The 25,751-nt window shown below is 36.9% G+C and overlaps 1 protein-coding gene across 6 annotated transcripts in view; it reads left to right on the forward strand.

Annotated features, from left to right (window-relative positions):
• TLL1 (tolloid like 1) overlaps positions 1 to 25,751 on the forward strand; it is a 146,769-nt gene that overhangs the window by 90,771 nt on the left and 30,247 nt on the right. For all 6 annotated transcript variants that reach the window (XM_068942426.1, XM_068942424.1, XM_068942427.1 and 3 more), the window contains 6 exons: positions 5,904 to 6,019; positions 13,860 to 13,962; positions 15,898 to 16,014; positions 17,091 to 17,236; positions 23,662 to 23,857; positions 25,280 to 25,405. In XM_068942426.1, the coding sequence (XP_068798527.1) occupies positions 5,904 to 6,019; positions 13,860 to 13,962; positions 15,898 to 16,014; positions 17,091 to 17,236; positions 23,662 to 23,857; positions 25,280 to 25,405 (804 nt within the window). The remainder of the gene's footprint in view (positions 1 to 5,903; positions 6,020 to 13,859; positions 13,963 to 15,897; positions 16,015 to 17,090; positions 17,237 to 23,661; positions 23,858 to 25,279; positions 25,406 to 25,751) is intronic.

Genomic DNA, 25,751 nt, shown 5'->3' on the forward strand with positions numbered 1-25,751 from the left:
AATCTTGCTGACTGCATTAGTTCTAGCAGGAGTGTACAGAGAGCAATCATTTCCTAAGCACAGAGAAATTGCATATATGTTTTTTGATAAAAGACAAATTTTGAAAGCAAAAATAGTCTGTAAGAATCAAAAACACATAGCTAGAATCTTATGGTCACACCAATTTAAGTAAAAAAAAAAAATAAAAATAATGGCAGGCTAGGCTGTTGAATGTGTATGCAGTACTCTAACATGGACTTTCAATCTGCTGAGAAGGACATAATGTGCTTTTTGAGCTAATGTTCAAATAATTGCTTGGAGAAAATGACCTTTTTATAGAATTCATAAAAAGGTATAAATATGAGTGATCGTTTCTTCCAATGTTTTGAGAGTCTTGCTGAAAGTTAGTTTCAGGGCATTGTAAAACCACAGTGGTTCTGCAGTAGTGTACTTTGTAAAAATAACAGTTATTTTTTGCAGCACTGATGAACACACTTCAGAGGGATAATAAATACGAGCAGTGGTTGCAGGATCATGCTCCTTTTCTGGTGCTACACTTTGGCAAACTTTAGAATAAAAGATGCTGGTTTTCTGGCCTTACACACGTGAGCCAGCCCATATAAAGAAAGCAAGTTTTAAGTGTGAGAATTAGGCTGAAGGCTACAAATTTAAAATACCATTCTATCTAATATGCTATCTTTTTCAGTTAATCTTTTCAGTAGGAGCTGCCTGACTGTGTTAAACATGACAAAGACTTAAAAATAAATGCCCAATAAAGAAAACAACGCTCTGAAAGTTGCACATGATTTGTGATCTAATAAATTTTAAGCAGCTAGTGGGACTGAAAATTGAGAAGCTAAGCATTCCATTTTATGACAAAAATCATGTGATCATCATAGTATTTCAGGCAGTGAGATCCCTGATACAGTGATGTTTTAGAGATAGGCTCTATTTCCTATTACAGATAAAAGATGTTGATCACTAAGCTCGTGCTAGAGTTGCAGTGAATATGCAAACAATAATAATAATTGTATTGTTTCTTGTGTTCATTTTTATTACCTAAATTTAATACAATGAAAGTACATAAAACAGTAACTTAAATGAATTCGTATTTTTGAGAAATGCAGCCTTTCTTTTGGGATTTGAAAAAATATTTTGTAGTATTGTACAAATTTCATTTAGAGCTTAACATTCAAAGCAAAGTTCTAGTAATTCTTGCTAGCAGTTACTGGTCCAAGAGCTCTGCTCCATTTTCTGAGGTGCATGACCATGAACTTGAGATCAGGGTGCCTGGAGTTAATCACTGCAAGGGTGCCTCACAGTTTGTTTTCGCTATTCAGAATGTTCGGGTCATTATTCAGGAAAGGGCTCAGTAATCAAGAAATAATTTGAGCTAGGTGAAGCTGAGGCATGAGATTTGATAACCTCTCTTATCAGCTGAGTAAGTGCCAGGACTCAACACTTTATGAGTAGCAATTTTGAGTGATTTTTACATTTTGCTTAGGATTTTTTATCAGAGGAAAGCGTAGCCACTGATGGGGCTCTGTTACATTGTAATACTGAGCTACATTATTACACCACTGAATAATAAAAAGAAGACAAGCAAATAAATTGAGGATCCTTCCTATCAACCATATATTGGACTTTGAGTGTTTTGGCATTTGAGAACAGATCCTTGATCTTCAAGCCTGGATATATTACAAGTGTTTTTAATCCATCTAATAAGGTAATGTATTTTCTTTGGTGTAGCTGCTAAAACGTAGGTCTACCGTTATAGTTCTGTATAGGAATTGTAGCTGATTTAAAATGTACATATGGTTGTAAAGGAGCAAGAGGGTAGGAAAGGGAGATAGAGTAGGATACTCTTAGTCAGAAAAAGAGCATGAGAAAAAAGCAGGTAGAGAGGACCTACGTAATGGATGGCAAAGGAGTATCAGGCTGACAGTAGAAGGTTACACAGCGGGAGTGGGAGCGGGTTGAAGTTCAGCACGCTCCATATTGCCAGGATCTGGTATGGGTATGTGAGGAAGAGAGCAGGTGAAGGTTACCTGTCTTGATTCTTTTTTGTGCAATTCTCACTAATAATCTTCAAGCTTAACTTGCTCGTGTTAAAATTAGAACAGAAAAGTGTTCACCTTTGAAAGCAAGCCTTCATTCACTACGTCAGCAGGATTAAGACTTTTAAATGAAGACCTTTTACCCGTAACTATAAAGAGGAATCAAGTTAACAGAAAGATACAGATTTGTAGCAAATACTGATTTACTTTTTAATTTTGACGATGAGTACATTATCAGCACGAGATATTTTTAGGGCTCTATGACTGCTATATGTGCTGTAGGTGCCATATGTGGGTAGTTGTATGGACTTAGGTCTAAGTCAAAAGTATTTACAATCTTAATTCGCTTTGGAAATGGGTAAGTTAAAATTATCGATATATTATAGTATGTGTTTACTGGTGCTGCGGGCAAAAAATGAGTTGGTTGCCTAAATGCCTTGGTGGATCCAGGCTTTGTCATTTGCAGATTTTCCTGTAATCCTTAACAGAACTCGACTGTGTACGTAGGCCAAACCAGAGAGGTGTTGTATGTGGGCTACCTAATTAAACACTGGCAGATTTCACTGGTAGAAATTGCTTTGTGTAAGCATATACTCTACCTGCTATTTGCTTCCACTGGTAATCTTTATAAGGAGGAGCAAAAATAATTTGCCTTTCCTTACCACACAAAAGCTTATCAGAAGTCTAAACTTCTCAAGCTGTAAAACACAGCAGATTGCTGTGTTTTCACTGGAGTTGGAGGGAGGAGCTAAAGCTAAAGTCACAATGCTGCAAGTGGTCAAAGTGGACTCCATTGCTAATGGACTGTAACACGTAAAAATGTTTCTGACATACCGTTTTATAAGCCTAATAACAAATAATAAAGTTGCCACAGTCCAATTACAGAGAAAAACTTTAAATTATCTAGTGACAGAAAGGTAACTGTTTCAGCAACCACTGACCCATCGCAGAGAAACGTGTTTTTAAACAAGAGGTGCCATCCCCCTGGCGTTAGAAGCCTGCCAGGAACTCCAGGACTGTGTCTGGTTGGTGTTATACGTGGATTAGGTTGCATCTCTCTGCGTCAGTAATGTGGATATTAAATGTGGCCCTTGCTTGTCACCTTGTTCCACCTGGATGCTTTGGAAATGACAGGGTTATAAGCACTCCTGTATCAGTTAATGGAACTCAACTTACAGATGAGTCGTTCTACTACTGCAGATTAAGAAATCAGTTTCTGAACTCTTAGAGCTGATTGATTGGATCCCACAGATAATTAAATCAAGTATTGTGTAGCATAAGCTGTTCTAGTTGTATTTCTCTTGAGTAACCAGGAATTTTAAACTCAGTGGTAAATACTGCGAAATATGTAAAGCCAAAACATATTTTATAAATTCTAATTATATTAATTCTTAGTAGAAGTTATCCAGTTAAAATTTTTCTTTTACTTCCCTAAAGTTCAGAAATATTTATGAAAATTTCGATTCATTAGAAAGCTCAGAGGCATTTAGTATGGATTTAAGTTACAGTTATAGGGTGTAGTCAGTTTTACACTATATAGCTTAATTCTTTAATTCCTATAAAAAGAAAATGTTCCATGGCAACTATGTGCTACTTATAGTCCATAGTTTTATGGCTACACATAACTTCATATATATGGAGCATGGAATGTTATTAATATTGTGGAGAAAATAATCCAGCATTACATATGAGACAGATAAATGCTGAAATGTTTTAGAAGTGTAAAGCTATTATGCTTAAATTGATTGATCTGTTAGCCTACTTTTATGATGGGATAATTTAGGGTTTTAATAGAGTAAGGGGTAGTTATGTCAGAGTCTTCCGTCCCTCTTACTACTTGCAGGACTGCGTTTGAACCAATTTCTCTTACGACCCAGATGTGAAAAGCAAACAATCCTATCAAACAAATCACTTTTTGTGATTTTGTTTGTGTGTATAATGAATATTTGTGAGTCAAAGTTGGAGTTCATTGAGAAGAAATGCACTGTGAGCAGGAAAAATCAGGCAAACAGTATTGTACTGTCATATGCACGTGTCATCTGCTGAAGGGATGCTTAGTTACAGAAATGTCAGTGAAATAGTTATTTAGCTAGAGCAAACAGAAGAAGCGCTAAAGCTGGAACAATATTTCTGCCCTCTGTGAGAGTACATGGATGCCGTGTAGTCCCACTGAAGCCACACATGAGGGAGAACAACAGCAAAAGAAGGCTCTAAAAATGGTGAGCAGAATACTTAGCTGCTCATGGATCTCCTAAATTCTGCATACAACTCAGGCAAAGTTTCTCCTCCTCTGGTTCTGCTTTCCTGTGCTCCTGCAGAGAATTATTTTACTCTTGGCCTTCCTTTTGATGCTTTACATCTGCATTATAAGCTATGATACAGCTCGATAGTCAGCACTGGGGGAATCCAGTATAGTACTCTGCAATTTATTGAAGTTTTCATTCATTACTGGGTTAAAAATAAATTGTGGTTAATTATGGATATAGCATTTTCACTGAAAATGGTTTGCACAGAAATAGTTATTTAGCACTGAACAGCTTTTGTGTATGTGTTATTTGTTCTGATTGACTACAATTTTTTAAACATAAAAACACATCTTTTTTAAATAAAAGGAAGAAAAGATTTTTTTTTTGTTTCATTTCTAAAGGACATAGTGACATGTTAGTTTGACTGTGAAAATTTTTTGGGATGCACCCATATCTTTTTCTCTCTTCATCACAATAACCATTTCAATGTCAGAGGGCATATTTAATACCTTGAATGTAGCTTATGCCTGATATTACAGTGTAGTTGTCAGATTGCATCTTAGACTTATTTTAACAATACAGCCTTTACAGCTGTACTGTCTGTCTTTGTCATAAACAATCTCTTCCTTTGTCTCCTTTTATTTAAAGATTTTCCAGATCATTTATAATTCATTGAGATTTTGATGATACAATGGTTCACCTGCTGGCAGCTGTAGCTCTGTAATTTGAAAGTACTGGAGATCTGATTACACTGTCAGTCACAGGATAATATTCTCAAATCCACATCTCTCATCGCACCTGCAAAATCAGCAGGTGGAACAATTCGATTGAAGGTCAAAAAGATGACTGACAGAGGTGTGACACCCTACTAGAATCAGTTTTAATGGTGAAGAATGGCAGGAGCTTCCAACGTTGTATTTAGTGTGAAGAAGAGTTATTTATCAGTCAGCCAGCAGCTAGTAGCATGATTGACAGTAGAGATATGGGTGATAAAAGCTTCAGTAATAAAGAATATCAAACCTTTTGGTATTTTAGACTTTACATTTACTTTACTTTATTACTAATATATCTACAAATGGTTATTGAAAAAGATTCTGTTGAATATAGGATTTAAATTTTCTGTACCAATATAAATGGGTGACATTGGGTCATATTAGTCCTTATGCGGGCAATGTACTATATTAAAAGAAACCACTGGTGAAATTACAGCGCTGTGCCAATCACTCTATGCCAGCTTTTGTTTTAGTTTTGTTTTAGTTCTTCCTAAGGCTGTGACTAAGGGTGTGGCCACATCTTTTTTTTTTTTTGCCAAAATAAAGTTGTGTATAATTTTCCAACTGATTGACAGCAATGACATTTTTAAGACTGCTGTAATTTTGGTTATGTCAGCAGACAGCACACAAGTGAAACAGTTCATGTAATAAAAACATCCTGTGTAAAATGGAATGAATGTCAGACTGGCTTAAAGTCATTGTTTTGAATAAATCATAAAATAACTAGTCTGTTTTTCATTCTGCATCTGCAGTGAGTTAAATACATTCTAAACAGATATTGCAAAGACACATTTTTCTCTATTAGACACATTCAATTTTATATTTTTACTGTATTTTGTTTCTTTCAGCCTGTGGAGAAACACTGCAGGAATCTACAGGCAACTTTTCTTCTCCAGGATTTCCAAATGGTTATCCTTCCTACACACACTGTATATGGCGAATCTCTGTGACTCCAGGGGAAAAGGTATTTTCACGTTCCCTCAGATAAACATAGATACTATTTTTAAAATACATTTTGAAGTTTATTTGGCTTTTCATTTACTTTTATTTTTAAAGTTTCTATAGTAATTGAAAGCACCCGTATACCATAAAGCAGTCTCTTGCGTGAGACTATGAACTGTATGTCATTGACTTGACTTTGGCCTGTGGTACTTGAACCTCAATGTCGTTATCATTGGTGACTGTCTGTGTGAAATGAAGTCATTATTTCAATCTGCTACATGTTCACATCATGAAATCCCTTCAAAGTGGAATCCAGTTCAGCTGGCGGTTCAGCGTAACGGTGTAAGGCATCATGTTTCCCAGCACCCTGCTGGCTCCTCGATAGTCTCTGCAGAAGGGGGCTAGAGCGCACCGACTGAGCTAGGAGCTGTGCTCTGCCTAAGGAAATTCTTGATGTGCTCAATAAGATGCTGTTTCTTGAGTGAAACAGTATACAGTAGGGTGAAGAGAGCTTCGTTTTAAGTGTTCCTTGGTATCATTCTAGTGCATACACCTTTTCTTTGTGAACAGCAATTTTAGAGGCAGAACGTGGAAAAAAGATTGGTTTGGTGAGAGTTGGAGAGAAGTGTGACATCGTGGTGAAAGCAAAACCTCTTTTTTTGAAGGGTGTTGCCATGCTTTCACAACATTCTAGCTGTATCTTGTTTGAAATTACTGGGTCAAATATTAAGCTGCCTCACAATAAATAAGGATGAATGGAGCTATGGGAAGTATCACCTGAGAAAAAATAGGCAGGAAAAATAGGTGTAAGTTTCTTTACAAGAGGCAGTGGGCAATATTAAGCAATCCGAAAAAACAAGCTTGAAGACTGAAATGGAGAACCCTGCACCGTCCTCAGTATCATAGGAGAGTCCAAGAAGAAAACGCAACATTCACCACCGGACATTTCAGGCAGTTTTGTCAGTGTTCTCCTGGTCTGTATTGGACTTGGTTTCCTCTCAATAGGATCACTTTATTCCTTGTTTCTTTCAATTCAGGGGCCTGGTAGACACCAAGTATATTTGTTCATGATATGCTAATTGATCCTGAGGAGCTGTAAGAGCAGTTGCCACTATCAGGGATAAAAGCAAAGTCATTTGGAATGTGTTAGCCCTGCTGTCGGCAGGAGCGAGAAACAGGAGGAAAAATAAACACATCGGTGCTTGAAGGACGTGGGTGGCTCTGCAGGTTAGCAGGCAATAACAAATGAAAACAGATGAGGAAAAGAAGGTTTGCACAAAAGATGCAAATTAATCTAGATAGGTAGTTTTATGTCACTGCTACCAGTTTTGCTCCTTAGATATTGCTATGATAACAACAAAAATGACGTAGGTTTCTCTCCATTGCTCAGTTAAAATTAAACTGCAGCGCTCATCTGCAATTGTTCCTGGGTTTTGAAAACAATATTAATATATCAGTTGTAAAATGATTGGGTTTAAGAATTCGTAGCATGCTGACAACTTTTTGTAAGCGTATCTGTGGACTTTAGTGTTACTATAATATATTTGTAATACCGTTATAATGTCCTGAGACTGTAACCACTATCAGAGCTATATTATACTGGACATTGTACAAAAGCTTAGTAGGAGAAAGTCCCTAACTTGAAGTTAGCAATGTAAGAAGGCCAACTCCCTTCCCACCCTACCCTTCAAAAAATGGGGAAAAAGGCTGAACACGATTTTCTAAATTTAATGTGACGTGTTACGTAGTCTCTATAGGGGACTGTTCTGACACCCTTCTCTCAGTCTCCACAGAATTCAGGAAGAGCTGAGTAGATGGTATTCATGCTAATGCCAAAGGATTTTTTTGTCAATGCTATTCCCACAGGATAGTATCTTACTTGAGACAGAGGACCCTATTTGCAGCAACTACTTGATGTGAATAGGAGATAGGAGAAACAAGGTCTAAGTGTTAACTGACGCATGTACCATGGTACCTGACACAGATAGTATGCTTGATCCCAAGTTTCCTTAGTGAACAATGGTAACGTATCCACTTTCTAAAGGGACAATAAAGATATCTTTAAATTTACTTTTTTCTTTGTTTGCTGTTTTGACCCTGATAGATCTCAGAAGCGTTGTATGGAGATTACAGTGTCTATAAGTACGTCACGTTGTGTTCTGAAACTTCGGTGAATGCTTTAGCCACCTAAAAATATACTGAAAAAACGTCAGTCCAGATTGCCTAGCTCTTGTCTCTTGTTTGTTAAGATTGTACTGTTTGAGCACAATTTGAAGGGCTTTTATTCTATTCATGCTGCTTTTTACGAGTACGGACACTTGCGAACTTTGGCAGGAAATTCAGTGAAGGACAGGACTGCAGTAGTACATTGTGGCTGCAGCCATCGTTTATTGATAGGGATCATAAATTACCAGCCGAGCCTAAAATACGTGCATCCTTAACTGCTAAACAAGGCAGTTCATTCACCTTTTACTTTCACTCAGGATTTAGGGCTGTATAGTAAATAGCTGTACATAGTGTATCTGTACACAGAAAAAGAGGATGGTGTCAGTAGCACTGTATGCCCTCTGCCAGGGCAAATCCCTCCTTCTGATGTGTGGAGAGTTTTGCTGGCACAGGGAGTCACAACTGTGCCAGTGTTTTTTTGGTTCTGCCTTTTTGAATAGGTTACATTATTTTCTATTTTTTCATAAATTTTTACATGAATGCTTAAATGGGACAGGTAAATCCTTGGCTGATTATAGGGAAAAAATAACTTACAGAAAATGTAATTAGTATTGCCTGAGATTTTCTGTGTATTTTGTGCTTTCTTATCTCAGGCAGTGGGAAATACGGTCTATTATTTCTGAAGCTGCAGTGGCGCAACTGAATCTGCGTAATCAATAATTTCTTAATTGTGCTAATAAACACCCATTGATTGTTTTTGCTGGGAAGCCTTTCAGCCATCCTGTCCCCCGAACACTTGCTCTGCCTTGTCTCTAACTCTAATACTTTGCAGAATTGCAAAACAGAATCTTAAATATATTATTCTTGTTGGGCTCCTAACCAGAAATCATGCTGTGATAGATTGGGGGTTCTGTCTATGAACAGCTAGCTCAGGAGTTCCAGTCAATGTTAAGGAATTGCTGTATCATCGAATACCTTGGCACCTCAGAGTCAGAAAAAGCTGTGAAGGTTATTTCATATAGTTTCAAAGGCAGGGGCCATCGAGGAGGCTCATTAAATTTTAATGACTTCCATTTAGATATCAGCACTTTGGGACAATGACAGGATCACACTTAAGTAAAACCAGCTTTTTCCAACTCTATCCTGGTGGCTAGGGTTTGGAGAAAGGCAAATTTCCAAATAGAAAACAGGATTCTGATGTTTCAACTGAGTCTTAAAAAATGGAAAACTTGTGGCTAGACTGGAGAGAGACCTCCAGGCTATAAACAGCTCAGCCAGTGGAGGAGGTGTAGGATGTGGCTTCCATAGTCTGCTTGCAACAGAGGCAGCTGGGTCAGCTTCAGCAGCCAGGGAAAGTAGCCTGGCTGTAACTTGGCTGTCTGTGTCTCACCAGGATAAAGAAGGCAGCTCCCTTGTGAACCCCTCTGCCTGCAGAGCAGGGTGAGGTGGGTATGGGTGAAAGAACAAGTAGATTTTTGTTGTCAGGTAGGGTTTTCAAGTATTATAGCAAGATACAAAAGGAGACACCGACCTATAGTGTGAGAAACTCAGCAAAAAAAGAGAGTAAGCCTTTAGAAGGTGTGTGAACTGCAAAATGTGTGAGTTCGGGAGAGGAACAGAAAATTTATAGTAGGCAAGTCCTGTTTGAAGGACAGGTTGAAGAATAAAGAAACAGTCTGCAACAGTCTGCAAAGGATAGACAAACTTGCTGCATGCCTGAGAAGAGAATGTGTAGGTCCCCTCTGCTGTTTTCTGAGGTAGGCTCAAATAGCACTCAGAAATGTAAAGAACACAGAAGTAGAGAAAAACATATGGATGGTTGCCCTTTTAGTCAGAGCTGCATATTTCTTATGCAGGTTTAAAAAAAAAAGTAGGTGGTTTGGGGATTCTGATAACATTTGTGTATTTATTTCTTCAGTACGCATCCCTGAAGGAGTCTCTGAATTGTAAAGATGCAGTGCCCTGTGGGTTAGGCATCTGAGAAAGGGTGCATGTAAGCTACGGGAAGTTTGAGGGGTGTAGCGGTAGGTGAAAGCAAAGAAGTGAGTTATGAGGTTTCCTTTCTTGGAAGAAATGGTAGAGGAAAGTCTATGCCCAGGAAATAAGACGGGGAGGTTGATGAAACAGAAGGTGCTGCAGTTTACTGGGACCAGAAGGAGCACAAGAGCATTTGGATGGGCCCAACTGTACTAGCTGCATGAATGCCAGCTGAGGGAGTTCAATTTATGCTTTGACCATGCCATTTTTAGATCCGTAGTGCAGTGATCTTGAAACTGAGTAGTATGGCATTGAAGGATTTCTATCAATTTTCTGAGTTACACAGGAAAGAAAACTGTCTTATTTTGTGAAAATTAAAAAAAAAAATTCTTCACCAAGATCTTGATGAAAAGCTAGTAAGGGGAGAACAAGAGCCATCCAAAGAGTGAACGTAGCTGTACAGCTGGTGTGCAGACAGAGGTTGCTAGTTAGAAAACCAGGTTATAATGCTCACTCTACTGGAGTCAGTGCATACAAAGCATATATCATGCTTACCTGAATATTTGGAATTGTCTCTCTGCTGTTGAAGTTTATTACACTCAACTTGAATAGCAGCACTGTAGAAAGCACTCACTCTTAAAGCCTAGATTTACAGTGTGTACAGAACTTGAAGAGGTATGGAAGATCTGGAATAAAATCTTGAGTGTCTGGAGGGATGGAAGTTCAAATCATTGGAGTAAAGCAGTGAACTATCCTGATGATTTGGTTACTGGCTGTTAAGTGCACTTTTCATCTTCTGGAGCAACTTTTTCCACCAAAAATTTCCACTGAAACTAACATGTTCCTATAAAGAGGTTCAGTTTCATTAAAAATAAACAAAAAAACCCCTCCCAGCAGTTATTTCCTCCCCCCTCCCCCACAGCATTCCCTACCTGAACTAGTTTTAAAGGCATTGATTTGGTATATTTCCTATAAAAAAGCTCTGATTGCTCTAATTCACTGAATGATTAAACATGGGAAATTTTCATTATCTCCTTAAACATGCTTATTAATGCATCCCCTGTCCACATAGGACAAAGTATTAGCATTCAAAACTGTTTTTTTTCATTACAACTGTGCTTTGACTTTCAAAGTTCAGGAAAAAGGAATCTATACTCAGGTAATATAAATACTGAAAAATAGCTTAAGCTAATAGAATATCTGTTACTGCAAATCTTTCAATATAAAGGGTGCACATGTTTTCTTTAAAATATATTTATTTCTATTATAATTTCTATTGCAAGAAAGAGAGAGGATTGTGCAGCCGTTGTGTCTGATTTCACATTAGTCCGTTTTGCTCTTTGAGCTCAGGATAGAAGCCTACAATATAATTTGGCTATTCATCGTTACAGGACTTTATGTTCCAGAGTACCAGTAACAATTCTGGACATGAGTAATTATTATCTAAATGTTGTGGAATTTCCAAAGTATCAAACTAACATGAAAGCATATGTTCTTTTCATATGCATCTGAGATTAAATTATTGCCTCCCTTTGTGGTCCTACAGTGATAGCAGGAAGGAGCTGCAAGATGGAGAGGGCAGACTATATTTGTTGCTTCTCCTACACTGAAAATGTTCTGAAACTGCTTGCAGGATGTTTCTGTGGAGAACACAGTGCTAGAGACAGATGGCAGTTTAAGCAACCCTTTTGCTGGTTTTATGGATGTGGTAGCAGCTTGTGGGTATAACTGTTTGGCCTTACTCAAGCATCAGAACAAGTAACCTTTTATTTAGTGCTGTCCTGATGGTCCTTGGCATGCTTCCTGTCCCATACCTTCATCCCACAAGGATGTGGCTGCCAGCATAAAGTGCCTTACTGTAAAGGACTCCTGGCTGTTAGGCTTTATATGTTACCTTACAGATGTTTGCTGTTTCCTCTGAGATCACAGCAGTAAAGGTGAAAGCTGATAGAATCGTCCATGAGCTGGGTTTTCCACGCAAGCAGTCAATGAATTGTCAGCACTGAGTGATAGGGGTAGATAAGAAATGGTTTTAGTATTATAGAAATAGAATTTTTTCCCATTTCCCTTGAGAAATGAGAGAGGTTTCAGAACATAACCGTTTGTACTTATGTGCTTTTTTCTGTGAAAAGTAAGCAAAAGCACAGCCCCTAATGTTTTGCTACTCTAATATTAACACACGTAGTGTTTAGTTACAAGATTGTCTCCATTTTGCATCGCTTGCAGAAGAGCCTTGACCATAATGCTCCAGTATCTCTCCTAGATGGCCAAACCACTGAACTTCATTTTATCTTTAAATTAGCTTCTTCTAATAGATATTTTTATCTTTAAAAACTGAATAACCTGAAAAATTTCTGCCTTTCTGGTTTAATATTGCACTACATTTTCTTTAGAGAGAAACGTGATGCCTTCAGAAGAGATAGAAGTAAACTGTCTCAATCGACTGGCCCACTATTTTGGTGTTATATTTCCTCATTGAGGCTGGACTAAGGATAAATTCCTATCCTTCTAACTGACACTCACAGCTGCTTCATAGGCTGCCATGGAGATATATTTTTGCAGCTGGAGGTATTTGCTACTGTGTAGCAATTCACATTTCCTTTATAATAGCAGGTTTCAATTGAGAGTTTCTGGGATCAAAGCTAAAAATAAAGATGTTCATATGCTCATTTATGAATAAAGATGATTTTTAGCTAGTCTGAAATATTTATTAGTGTACATTGAGGAACTGATTTGGAGGAAGATGCTTTTGTTTTCCAAATATACTGAAATCCAATGAAAGGATATGAATTAGAAATTATTTTATAATACAAAATATGAATTATTCTTAATCTTTTTGTTTGACTCATCCCTGAAACTGCAGAGCATAATGCTAAGACTGTCCCAGCTAGTCAGGGTCAAGCTTGTAGCTGTTATAAAACTGTGATCCAAGCTGAATCCTACTCCTGTGTTAAAAGAACAAGTTTATGGTAGTTTAGTATTAGTATTTCTAAAACAAAGTGCAAGTATGTAATGGTCTACAGGAGATATTATGTATCGAAAATACGTCTGTTTATGGATGCACTCAATAAAATTGGGAATCTAAGTTCAAGAGTTCCAGGAATGCACAGAACTCAGATTTCTGTATTAAAAAGCTTTATTACAGTTATATTAAGATTCTGTGTGAAAAGGGACAGCGTACCACTTTTTAAAATGATATTGCTTTCAGCATTACTGTCCATATGTATTGTCACTATATAACTTGTCTGAAAGTAAATTGTCCTCTCAAAGCAGTAGTTAAAGAGAAATGCAAACCAAAACAAAAAAAATTTTATATGGCTGTCAGTGATCCTTATAGTTATGGAATGGAAAGGAAGACGAATTGGCAAGAGAATTATCAAATACCATATTTAAAAATATATTAGAGGAATTACTTTACTACATCATCATTCTCATATATGTGTTTCTCAGTTAAAGGCCCCCTGTAGGCGGCTGCTTTTGCATAATCCATCTTAAACCTTCCTCAAATATGTAAGGCTAAATACATGTTTTTAGTATTCCCGTACAACTTTTTACATTCTGTGAGAGTAATTGAAGAGTAGTTAACTAGCTGTCTAGACAGTTGGAACCCGTTTACATGTGGCCGCTGTGTCTTTGGATCTGCAGAATGCTATTGGGTTAATTTTCTAGTACTAACCACAGGTGATTTAATTAGGTGGCATACTGTTCTCTGATTGCAGATTGTTTTAAACTTCACCACGATGGACCTTTACAAGAGCAGTCTTTGTTGGTACGACTATATTGAAGTAAGAGATGGCTACTGGAGAAAATCACCTCTGCTCGGTATGCAACTGTTGAATGCTGCACTGTCCGTAGTTGCCATACTTATTCAGTTCAGTGGACCACAAGATTTGGGCTTTGCTTGCTACCCTCAATACTTCTGATTTTTTTAGATTTTTAGGATGTAGCTAAACTAAGTTAGGGAAAAAACCTTAAATGGCCTCACATAAACAAGCCTATGTTTCATTGCAACCAACTGTCATTCAGCTTTACATATGGAAAGATAAAAACTACAAAATGTGCAACTTTTTGCTCTGCTTATGAGTATTAAGATGTGAAGATGCCATAGTTTTGTTCATAGAAATGTCGAAATAATATACAGACAAATCTGTGGAGCATGTAATAAGAAATGTGTAGAGCATGTGATATGATGCACAGTGGATGAGAGTACCTGCTCTAGAGTTGTACTTACTAGTTTTGTTTCTATATATTTTTTTTAATTATGAGAGAAGAGGAAAAATTTTCTGCTCTGTATGGAAGGACATACAAACCAATAATGAATTAAGTGTTAGAGCTGCAACTCATATGTGGGAAACTGCAGCCATCCTTAATTCAGAGTATTGGTGGGGAGATTTCAAATCCCATCATGCCATGACCTTAGCATACTGTATCCATTACTGCTTTGTACTATACTATTGAAGAAGAAAGGACAGCCACTGGTTAATTCTAACTTCAGATTGCAGGCCATGTACGCTGAAACAATACTGAATTTTTCATTGCTTTTAAGTAGGCTAAAATCTCAAGTTCTACATTTTTGGATTTTAATGCTTAAACTGATAAAGTCTAGAAAAGACTTTTTCTGAAGGATGAAATACCAACACTAGACTTACACATATTGAAATATGTAAAAAAAAAACAAAAAACAACAAAAACATTTGATTATGTTAATTTTTGTATAAGCACAAAAGTGTACATTCCGCATTGCTCAAGCGATGTGTGTATATGTGACCACCTTACTTGTAGCTTGTGGACTATACCTTTTCTTGGGGAAATACATCTACCAAAAGCAAAACCTTTATATTTAACAATGCCAAAGAAGGTTAGCTTTTCCCTTCCTCAGAACTGGGACTTTCTTCGTTAGCTCCATGGACTCAAAATGAGTAATGCTAGTCCAATCCAGAGGCTAAGTTTGATGTCCTGTGATCTGCTGTGATTTAAACTGGGGATTTAAGACCATGGGAAACAGGAGATTTTCCAACTTCTTGGTCAGTTGTTTGTTTGTATGTTTTTTAGAATGAAGTTTAAAACTATTTATTAACATCCTCACAACCACAATTAAAAAACAACAACAGCAACAACAAAAAAAGGGAAGTGGACACAGAGGATAAATTTTTAAACAATCGTCCTTTTTTTTGGCATTGAAATGAGAGAAAAAAAAAAAAAAGAAAAGAAAAGAAAGAAATAACTAACACCAGACAGGAACTACCCTTTTCTCCCTTTTCTGCTCTACTGCCTAGACAAACAGAAATTTTATCCACCTCGGATGGATTTAAGAAGATTATATAGTCTAGGTTTGGAAGTTAGTTTTTAAATCTCTTTGGTGTCGAAATAGACACAGTGGTGTTGGGCAGTTTTATTGTGACCTAGATTACTTCCTCCATTAAGATTAGCGCTCCCTTTACCCCTTTAAAATGCCTGGATTTGTATGTATAGAAACAGCCCGTAACAATCTGCTTTCTCCCTGATTCTGCTAAGGTTTTATATGTGGACTCCTGAGCCTGAGAGCAGTAAAAAGAAATACGGAAAGCTTTATAATAAAATGTTTGTGTATGTAGGTCCTGATCTGCAGAAACTCATATGCTTAACTGTAAGCATGTGAATAGTTCCACTGATTTGGTTACGCTACTCTTGTTTATAATGTTAAACACATGTATAAATGTTTGCAGCATTTGGCTTCAGAGGCGACAGAAAATGCAGTTACTGGTTGCATGTTTTTAGGCAGGTTTTGTGGTGACAAACTGCCAGAAGTCCTCGCGTCTACTGACAGCAGAATGTGGATCGAGTTCCGCAGCAGCAGCAATTGGGTTGGAAAAGGTTTTGCAGCAATTTATGAGGGTAAGTTGCTTAGAATGTTAGAAATGACTTGATTCTGGGGGAAAATGTTGACCAGGTACCTTTTAATATTTTTGAAAGAAGTCAGAAATAACTTAATATGAAATTGATATTTTATTACTTGAAAGAGGCAGTTGAAAGCATAAATTTACTAGATACAACATTTTGCTACTCTTTATGTGGTCAGACCTGAGGTGATCTCTTTTCCAGGGACACCACTGATGATGTTCATAAGCATTTTTCACTTGTTGTTTGATTAACCTAACTGTGCATTTTCTTTTGCTCCAGGAGAGGAAGTAATTCTTGAGTATTTTCTGTTTATTCTTCACAAAATCTGATTCAAGTTTTCCATGTGCTCTAGGATTACCTAATAAAGAGATCCTCCCACACACTGAGTACATTAGCGAGTCAGCATTCACCTGTTTAAATTAAATTACAGACTTGTTTCTTAAAGATTGAATCTGTGGTAGTAAACTGTATGATTTAATTGATATTCACAGGTCTTTACGTGATTATCTGTTCTTATCATGGAAACATACATTTACTTTCATTAGTCTTCATGAACATGTTTATTTACATTTGCTGTTTCTTCACATTCAGTATAAGCTTGAATTGATAACCTGTAGGTAAAAACTGTATAGATTTTAAAAGATGAACTTTCTATCTCAATTGTCTCTTTCTAAAGGTTAGTAAATTTTAATTAGGAATGTATATTAGATATATTTCAAAGGTGAACAAAAAATAAAATCTAATTATTTTCACCTTTTAAATAGATTCTGAAAAATTTATAGATCCAGTTTATCAATGATGCCAAAGTCTTCCTGAACATTTTTAAAAAAATGATTAGCGCTATTAGAAAGGATGAATTATATTTGTAAACTCAAAAATGTGTAGTGGTTTCAATAGACTTTGATTTCAATATTTTGTCCTTGATAGGCTTTGTAAGTCTTTTCCGGAATAAACTCCTCACTGGGTTTGTGTGTGTTTGTTTTTTTAAGGGGCATAAAAATATCTGTTTGGGCATGAGGACGGAAAATGTCATTGTTGACAATATACTTAGAACTTTATGCTTTTATCAGCTATCTGTGGAGGTGAAATCCACAAAAACGAAGGCCAGATCCAGTCTCCCAATTATCCTGATGACTACAGACCAATGAAGGAATGTGTGTGGAAAATAACAGTGTCAGAAAACTACAATGTCGGATTAACCTTTCAAGCGTTTGAGGTAAGCTTTCTAAGTGATCCTAGAAAACCATCTAGTGGATGTGACATTTAGTGACATTTAAGGGAATCCTCATTAAACCTAAGAAGGAATTTAAGAATTTTGTGTGAAAAATAACCTCTAGAATTGAATTTTACTCTCCGTGAGACCTTCCTTTTTGCAGAAATTTTCAAGAAGATTAAAGCTTTTTGTATTACCTGTGCTATTTGAATTGGAAAGATTGAAGTACTGACAATAGCTGCTGTTTAATAAATACATAATCCAGTTCAGCAAGGCTGCTTTAGTACTCTGTTAAATAATAGGGTTGTTGTATTTTAGTGCTAAAAAACAAAGTCTATCTGGAAAGAAACCACTGTTTTTTTGGCTTCTGTTATGAGAGAGAGAAAAAAAGGCTATTTAAATTCAGTCTACAAACCTATATTTAAAGAGAGGGAAAAAAACAGTGGTGAGTCATATTTCAGTGTCTCTAGCATATATCTCTTTGTAAACATTGCTAAAGAATGGTAAACTAGTCTATAACAAAGAAAAATAATATTACATAGGTCTTTTTTGTACTTACAGTGTACACTGGTTTGTTCCTATATAAATTTAGTAATATACCTAGAGTTGAATTGCTTTGAGTATGTTCCTGTAGTGATGACATGAAGAAAGTATATATATCTCATCTAAATTTCCCAGTTTTATGGTACACTTACATACTAATCACTATATATAATCATTTTATTTATATACATGCATACACAAACACACACACACACATATAATATATAAAATTTTCAACCTGTTATTTTAGTCTTATAGGCATACTTCAGGTATATGGCACATTTTCATATGATTGATGAAAGTTCTGAGCTTGAAATAACAAATATTTGGGACCTTATCAGCAGTTATGAATATAAACAGTGAAAATTTTATAATTTCACGGATTCTGCTTCAATTTAACTTTTTCATATCCTAAATTAGTGTCTGTACTAGACCAGACAAAATTACTCTCTCTGCCCAGAAAGCCTTTCTGCTTGTCTTGGCTCAAGGTTACTTAAAATAGGATGTCAGTACCTCTTTTCAAGCAGTGTTGAAAATGGACAATATTTTCTCTCTCTTTATATAACTTACTGACTAGACATGCAACTTCTCTAATCTGCTGTTGTTGCTCAGAGTTAAGTGCTGTCCCAAGAAATATGGTGTTATGCCTCTGCATGTTTCCCTTGCAAAAGAGACTTGCCATAGTTGTTGTCCTTCGTGCAGATGCTCAGTATTGGTCTGCATGCATAGTACGTTATCTCTTGAACTGACCCAGATTCAGTTTCACCTTGGCCTCGGAAGAATTAAACTCCTATTTCTTCTCTTTTGGGGCCTTTCTCTAATCATAAAGTTATAGGCTCTTTGCAAGTGTGAGGATGCTCATGCCTGAGCAGCAGAAAAAAGTTAGAGGCATCGGACCAGGAAATGAGAACACAAGTTGATAGGTTAATGATTAAGGCTGTAAGAAGAGGAAATTTTGTGTTCCAGTTCTTCCCACAGACTGTTTAGTGTTAGGGCACTCTCTAGAGGTGAATCCTGTGGACTGAGCTCAACTAAGAAGCAAGAAGAAATTGAACAGGAATATAATGGAGTGGAATTAGCATCTCTACTAGATGTGTTTTAAAGGGAAAAACCTCACTAACGGTAGGGACTTGGAAAGGCAAAGACTATTCCAGGAAGAGTCTGAGCTGTGATTCCAAAGCAGCAGGAGTGCTGTCCTTGAGCATCGGATGAAATGCCCCAGAAAGGCACAGGGCTTCTCTTATATCTATCTTCGCAGTGCTTCTTGTTGGCTAGTCCAAGTGGCTCCCTACTGAGAGAGAGTTGTTTTGGAAACTGCTCTGAAGTGCCCTGCCTAGACATTTACCATAGGGTCTGATTTCCATTTCAGGTCCAAGTGGCTGAATGTAGGTGTTGCAGTGCTCTGTGTTTTGGTACCAAGTCCCTTTCTGGACTGAATCCTTGGTGCGTTGCCCAGTAAAACAAAAACTTGTTTAAAATCACAGTTCTTCATGCCAGCTTAGATCAAAAATTGTAAATGTCAGGCCGAAGAGTTATTGCAGTGTGTTTGTGAGAAAATTACTTCTCTGTCCTTTGAAAGGTACATTTAAGTATGAGGAATTCTCATTATCCATATGTAATGCTAGAAAAAAAAACTATATAAATAACCTCCACTCTGAAACGCAAGCATCAGAAAAGCTGAGAATTTCAAACTGTATCAATGAGTCATCTTGTTTTGCCTGCTGTGGGCAATGCGTTTTCCACTGAGTGTAGGATTGCCCTTTCTCACTTGGCTGCTTGATGGGGAGCTACACTTTACAGTATTTAGGTGACAGCAGAAAAGATGTTGGGACTAGTAACTCCATCTTTTTGATTTATTGTTGTTAGTCACAGTTGTTATATTATTCTTTAAAACAAAAAAAACTATGGTCTTTTTAAAAAAAATTAATAAATAAACACAGCTTTTATCAGCAGCCAGTCTCACCAGTCAATCCAGAGGGTATGTAGACAATCCAGAGGAGTATATGGACATAAGCTGTATTAATCTTCCTCATCTGAGTAGCCCTGTTAGTCTCAGTGCAGATTATGTTCATTTAAATTATTTTTTACATAAGTTAGGGAACAGGGTTTATCTGATATTCTAAAGGAATATGCCAGTAGGCACATTTCCCAACTTTTCTAACTAGTCTATAAACCAAACGGGGGTTTGACTGCATCAACAAAGAACTTAACAATGGCAACAATGCATTTGAAGCTTTCTCCTGAAATGTGATTGCTCCTGAATTTGCTCCTCAGATCCTCTTCTCCTGATAGACTTACATGTATATATGTTTGTATGTGTGTATATATATATATACACACAAATACATACATTTATATCTTTTCTGTTAGGGAGTGCTACTAAATGAATCTGGAATTTTTAACCAAATATATTTTAGTCTAAACTCTCTATTTTATTTTTTTATTTTGTTATTTTCATACCTGGAATGATGGACAAAGCATTTTCTTTTCTTGTGAAAATGAATGTTGAGAAGGTTGCTTGGGTTAAGTGAGTATTGATATCGTGTCCGCTAATTAATTGCCTACTGAACAGTGCAATTGCAGTGTTCCTACTTTTCCCAAATCAGAAGGAATCTAGATGAGCACGAACTCATTGATTCTGAGTCCTGGAGCAGTGGGCTCCCTCCCTTTTTATTTCTTCCAGGCAAACACATGTAGAAATGTTTGAGCTGTGCATCTTTGCCTGTTTGCCCCACCTTCAGGACCCTTCAGATCTCCAGAAACACACTTATATATTTTAGAAAAACACATTCGTATGCTCACTCTGAAATTCTTGTCAGGTATGAGTGCAGGTGATGTGGAACAGTACATATAAGTGTAATTAGAGGTGTAAAAATTTATATCCTACCAAATTTTAAATATTTTAGACACATGCAGCCATTTTCTCTGGCTTTCCATTTCACCATGAGATTTCATGATTTTTTCCCCCCCTCCCTCAGTGCTTATGCAGCTGTCTTAAGAATTTGGCTGCCATTTTTTCAACTTGGTGTGCTCATGCGATTCAAATACTTGGTTTCTTCTAAGTCCTCTGGTCATTGTACTTAAAGTGCCATATTTTTTTGTAAAAACCTGCTTGCTTATGCATTTTTGCATTTGCTAACAATTTCCGTATTTTTTTATCCACATGTAACATGGAGCATTAAAACTGCACTAGTTCAAATAAATAAGGTTTATGGGACTGGTCCAGTTGCCACTAAAGTCAGTGGGAGTCCTTTCATTAACTTGAGTGGATTTTCTATCCTTGTAATAGGAAGAATAAGAGACTACTGCAAGTGTAATAGACCCTTACCCATGGCAGTGTTCCCAGATGACAGTACCATAACATCCTAAAACCTGAGGTTCAGATAAGCAAAACATGTTTTAAAGTCATTGTGTTTCATTGATTACCAAAGGCCTTAACACCAGTTACCATTTCTCAAAACACTCATCTGTTGGTTTATATGTAGGTATTACTATTTAATCTCTCAATATAATAATGTTGATAATAACAGCATCACTTGGAGTAGTAATACATTAGAAATAAATTAATATGGTGAAATGGTCACCTTTTTCAATTGTTTTATTGGAAATCAATAGCACTTTATAAGTTGGTTGCTTTTTATGGTCTTTGTAAGTTTAGCAACTTACCATTATCTAAAATAGATTTTTATCTGTCATTTTCTGCCAGAAAAAAAGGTGGTTCTCGCCACCTTTGGGAGCTGGGTACATGTAACTTAGAGCTGCACTTGGCCTTTAAAAAGTAACAGTTTTCACACTGCCCTGTAGAACATGGGAAAGATGGGAAAAAACAGGTGCTAAATTAAAAAAAAACTTGAGTTGAGAAATAACCACAAATGTGTGCTGGGAAAAGACACAATTCCTTCATTACTATCAATGGGCTTTGGACCAGCTTACTTCTTTCTATGCCAGAGTGCAGTATTGTTTTTACTGAGATAACAAGTTTTGTTTGTTTCAAGTTGGAATATGATGTCATGTATTTAAACTTTACTCTTGAAGTTAAAGAAAATTTGATATCAGTGTCAGTGTGTCAAAGATTTATTAGTGCTCAGGCAGATACATGCCTGACAACAGTAGCTGCAAGCATGCAGCTGCTGCTGAAGTCAGTAATAGGTAGATTGCATCCCCTGTCGTCATGGCCTTACCCAGTCATCTCCCTCGCGCTGGACGAGTGCTATTCATGAGCAAATAGCTGAGGCGTTACAGTAAACGGCAATGTGGATTGTGCCGGAGAAGTGAGCGTGAGAAAACTGTGTATATAAATGCCTGAAGAATTGGCAGACAAATTTTGTGTGTAAGCGCCATATTTTGATGGCATTAAAATAAAACAAAATCAAATCGCCCTTCCCCCAAGTTTTTCCTCTTACGTAAAAGAAGCAGAAATCCTAATGTGCTAAATGAAAGCTTCTTAGTCTGTAGTGGTTACTGAGCTTAGTATTGGTCATAATACACAATCAGGGCTCAGTGTCAGCAGCCTGTTGCGCTCACTGTGCAGTTTCTGTACAAGACAAGTTCTGTCCAAGGATAAGATGTGAATTTTGGGCGGTTTGGCCTGGTTTTGACTTGTCATTTGGATGTGCTGCATTGAATTTGAGCCTTCTCCAACCCCTTCCCTCCATCACAGAATCAAACCTTACCCCATGATTCAGTCATTTACTTGAAAATAGTTTTCTTACAGGATTTATTTTTGAATGCTTGAATTTAGTTAATTGTTTTATAGCTAAGATGCTATATATTACTTAAGGAACGTGAGGTAATTCTGCAGTAAAATAAGGTAAATCAAAACGTTTTTAATTCTGTTGGGAAAGATTCTCTCTCTGTGAAGACAGACGTAATTATCTGGGCTCTGGGTAGGATCATACTCAGGCTGCTACTCCTGTCTCCTTTGGTGCAGTTCCTGCTCTGTCTGGCTCCCCAAATGCTATTAGGAAGAGAGCTTAAGACTTGCTACACAATTAGAAATGTGCACGTGTGCACTCACATGCTAGGCTGTGCTTGGATGTCATCTAGCAGGAAGTTGAAATGAGATGCACATTTTCAGTTGCTCAGCTTTCAGTAAGTCTCTCTGACAATATGCAAAGATTCACTCATCGACCCAGAAAGTTAGAAGACGACAAATGGAGTCAGGAATCATACAACAAAAACTGGGCACATCAGCTGTGGAAAAACAACAATAACATTTTTCATCATCTGGTCGCTGCTTAACAGATGATGATTTTAGAAGTAGGTGTGGCTCATTTCTGCCTGACATCTTCGGATGCCCCAAATTCTTAATGTACTGCTAGTATTTACAGTTACCCTGAAACACCAATGGGTCCTGACAAATGCAAGACTTTCCCCTGTATTGAAGATAAAAGGGGAAAATAAATAAATTAGTCATCATCTGAAATAATACAAGTTAATGCTGTCTAAAAATCTTATTCATTCAAGCAAAATTAAACTTTTTAGTTATTTCCAAACCGATTAATATTTCTGACCTGATTTGTTGCTGAACCCTTAATCTTATATGCTAGAACATATATGAGAAAAGAGGACTTCACCTGAATTCAGAGCAGGAATTAGAATACTGGGAAGCTTAGAGGTGAGCTTGCATTTTGTAGCTATTTTCTTCTTTCAGTTAGACTGTTGTATCCTGTGTAAACATATCAGAAAACTTTTCTTCTTCTTCAAGAAAAACCAAGTGTAGTTAAAAGCAGTCCAGTGATGCATCTTTTTTTTTTTCCACCCTCTAGGTTTACCAACCCTAAGCAGAGATGGGAACCTCTAAAAATTTATTTTGTTTATCAGCTGATTAATATTTGAAACTAATGATCAAGTTTAAACAGAATGCTTAAAATATTTTTTTACAGATTGAAAGACATGACAACTGTGCATATGACTACTTGGAAATTCGAGATGGAACGAATGAAAACAGTCCTTTGATTGGCCACTTTTGTGGCTATGACAAGCCAGAAGACATTAGATCTACCTCTAATACCCTGTGGATGAAGTTTGTTTCTGATGGAACAGTTAACAAAGCAGGGTTTGCTGCTAACTTTTTTAAAGGTAAATGGTAAAGCATATTTTGGGAGTTGTGAACTGCTTTTCATTTGATTTTGTACTAGAAGAATTATGATAGATAAAAAATATTTTTTAATATTCTATTCTTACTAAAATCAGTTCATCAGTATATTTCTAACCTGGCCATGCAATTTTCTCGAATCAAAAGGGTGGAGATATTTCAACCTTCTTGTAAAATATATCCAAAAAAGGACATATTCAATGTAGGATCATATTCAATGCATCTTCCTACTCTTCAGGTTGAAATAATCAGTTTAGTGTTGAAGCACCTTTGAAACAGATCTAATCTCGCAAAATATGTTTTCTGGGGTTATTATGTTGTCAAATATAAATAATATAATCACAATAGAGACAATCAGGTCTTTGCTATTAAGTTTTTTTTTTGCCTAGGTGAAAAAATTGAATTTTTTAAATCATTCTACTGCATTCAACTCATTTATTATTTTCCGTGAGCAAGATCAAAAAAAAAAAAAAAAAGCGCACACACACACACACGCACACACACACAGCTGAGAAATCATATAGTAACCAATAGCACCACAGTCTTCCTCTAGGCTCTGTCTCTTCCAGAGAGGGAATAGGCTGCATGGCGGAGTGTCTAATTCCTATCTGTCCTGCCTGCTGCACAGTGACAGCCGGTAGCAGCAGTGTGGCCCTTGTGTTGCCCTTGAGATGCAGGTCACCACCAGGAGAACCTGGTGGCTCCTTTATAAAGCCACAGGCTAAGGGTTGTCTCCCTCTAATTATCAATTTTCACTGTAGCCAATTAAAACCTTGGAGGCTGTATGTTTAACAGTGGGAGCTCTGTTTTGTTCTTAAGAAATTACTGATCCTGATGCAAGGAAACAAGATTTCAACATCTTAGGAATATTTTGACAGTGAATGTCATGGGCATACTTTGTTTCTAGTAAAGATAATAAATTATTCCTTTCACTCCCCCACCCCTGATGCATCTTGTTCACTTTAATATCAGTAGACTAAAAACCTGGGATTTGAGGATTCTGTTAATCTGTTTTTGCGTATGAATTCAGGATAATGCACGAATTGATTCTGTAGGAGATGAAGTGCCCTCCAAGTGACCCTGCTGTGGATTTTCAATCTTTCTTTCAATACTTTATACAACCTTAAGATTGCTGCTGCCTAAATTATTATATGTTGGCCACAAAGTGCTTATAAATTAGGTCTGCAGCTGTCAGTAGGTATTGTTGTAAAAAAGAACGTAAGTTTTATTTTCTCCATTGCAGATCTCCTTAGCATTTGAAAATGCTCTAGTCAGCAACCACAGTGTGTTATGCAGCACACCTTATAGTGACATGAATACAGCTTGCTAGTTTAATATTGATTCAGCAATTACAACTGAGGAAGGTAGTTATTTAACACATTTTGCATTCTTCCCTGTCTTGGCAGAGGAAGATGAATGTGCCAAACCTGACAATGGTGGTTGTGAACAGCGTTGTGTAAATACTCTGGGCAGTTACCAGTGCGCCTGTGATCCTGGTTATGAACTTGGTCCTGACAAAAAGAGTTGTGAAGGTACAGTACATTGCCAATTTACAAGATCTTAAAGCTTGTAGGGTGTTATCACTTGAATGAAACAAGACACCTTTCATATGCTGTATGCTAATAATATGAGATGTGTGGAACCCACTTGGAAAAGAGATGTTCCCTTTTAAGTAGTGATAGAGGGATACTGTCTATCCACAACAATCTTAATTTAATGTTTATCACTGAATTCACTTTTCAGGTCTTGCTGTTAGACCATTGGAAATGGTGCAAAGCAGGACTTTGTTACTTCATACTTTCCCAAGCCACTTATTACATCCTCATTGTTCATCCTCATTAAAGTGCAGTTTCCTTCCCTATAGAACGAGAGAATTAT

This window comes from Struthio camelus, chromosome 4 (genome assembly GCF_040807025.1).
Source record: "Struthio camelus isolate bStrCam1 chromosome 4, bStrCam1.hap1, whole genome shotgun sequence".
In the NCBI taxonomy this organism is placed as follows: domain Eukaryota; kingdom Metazoa; phylum Chordata; class Aves; order Struthioniformes; family Struthionidae; genus Struthio; species Struthio camelus.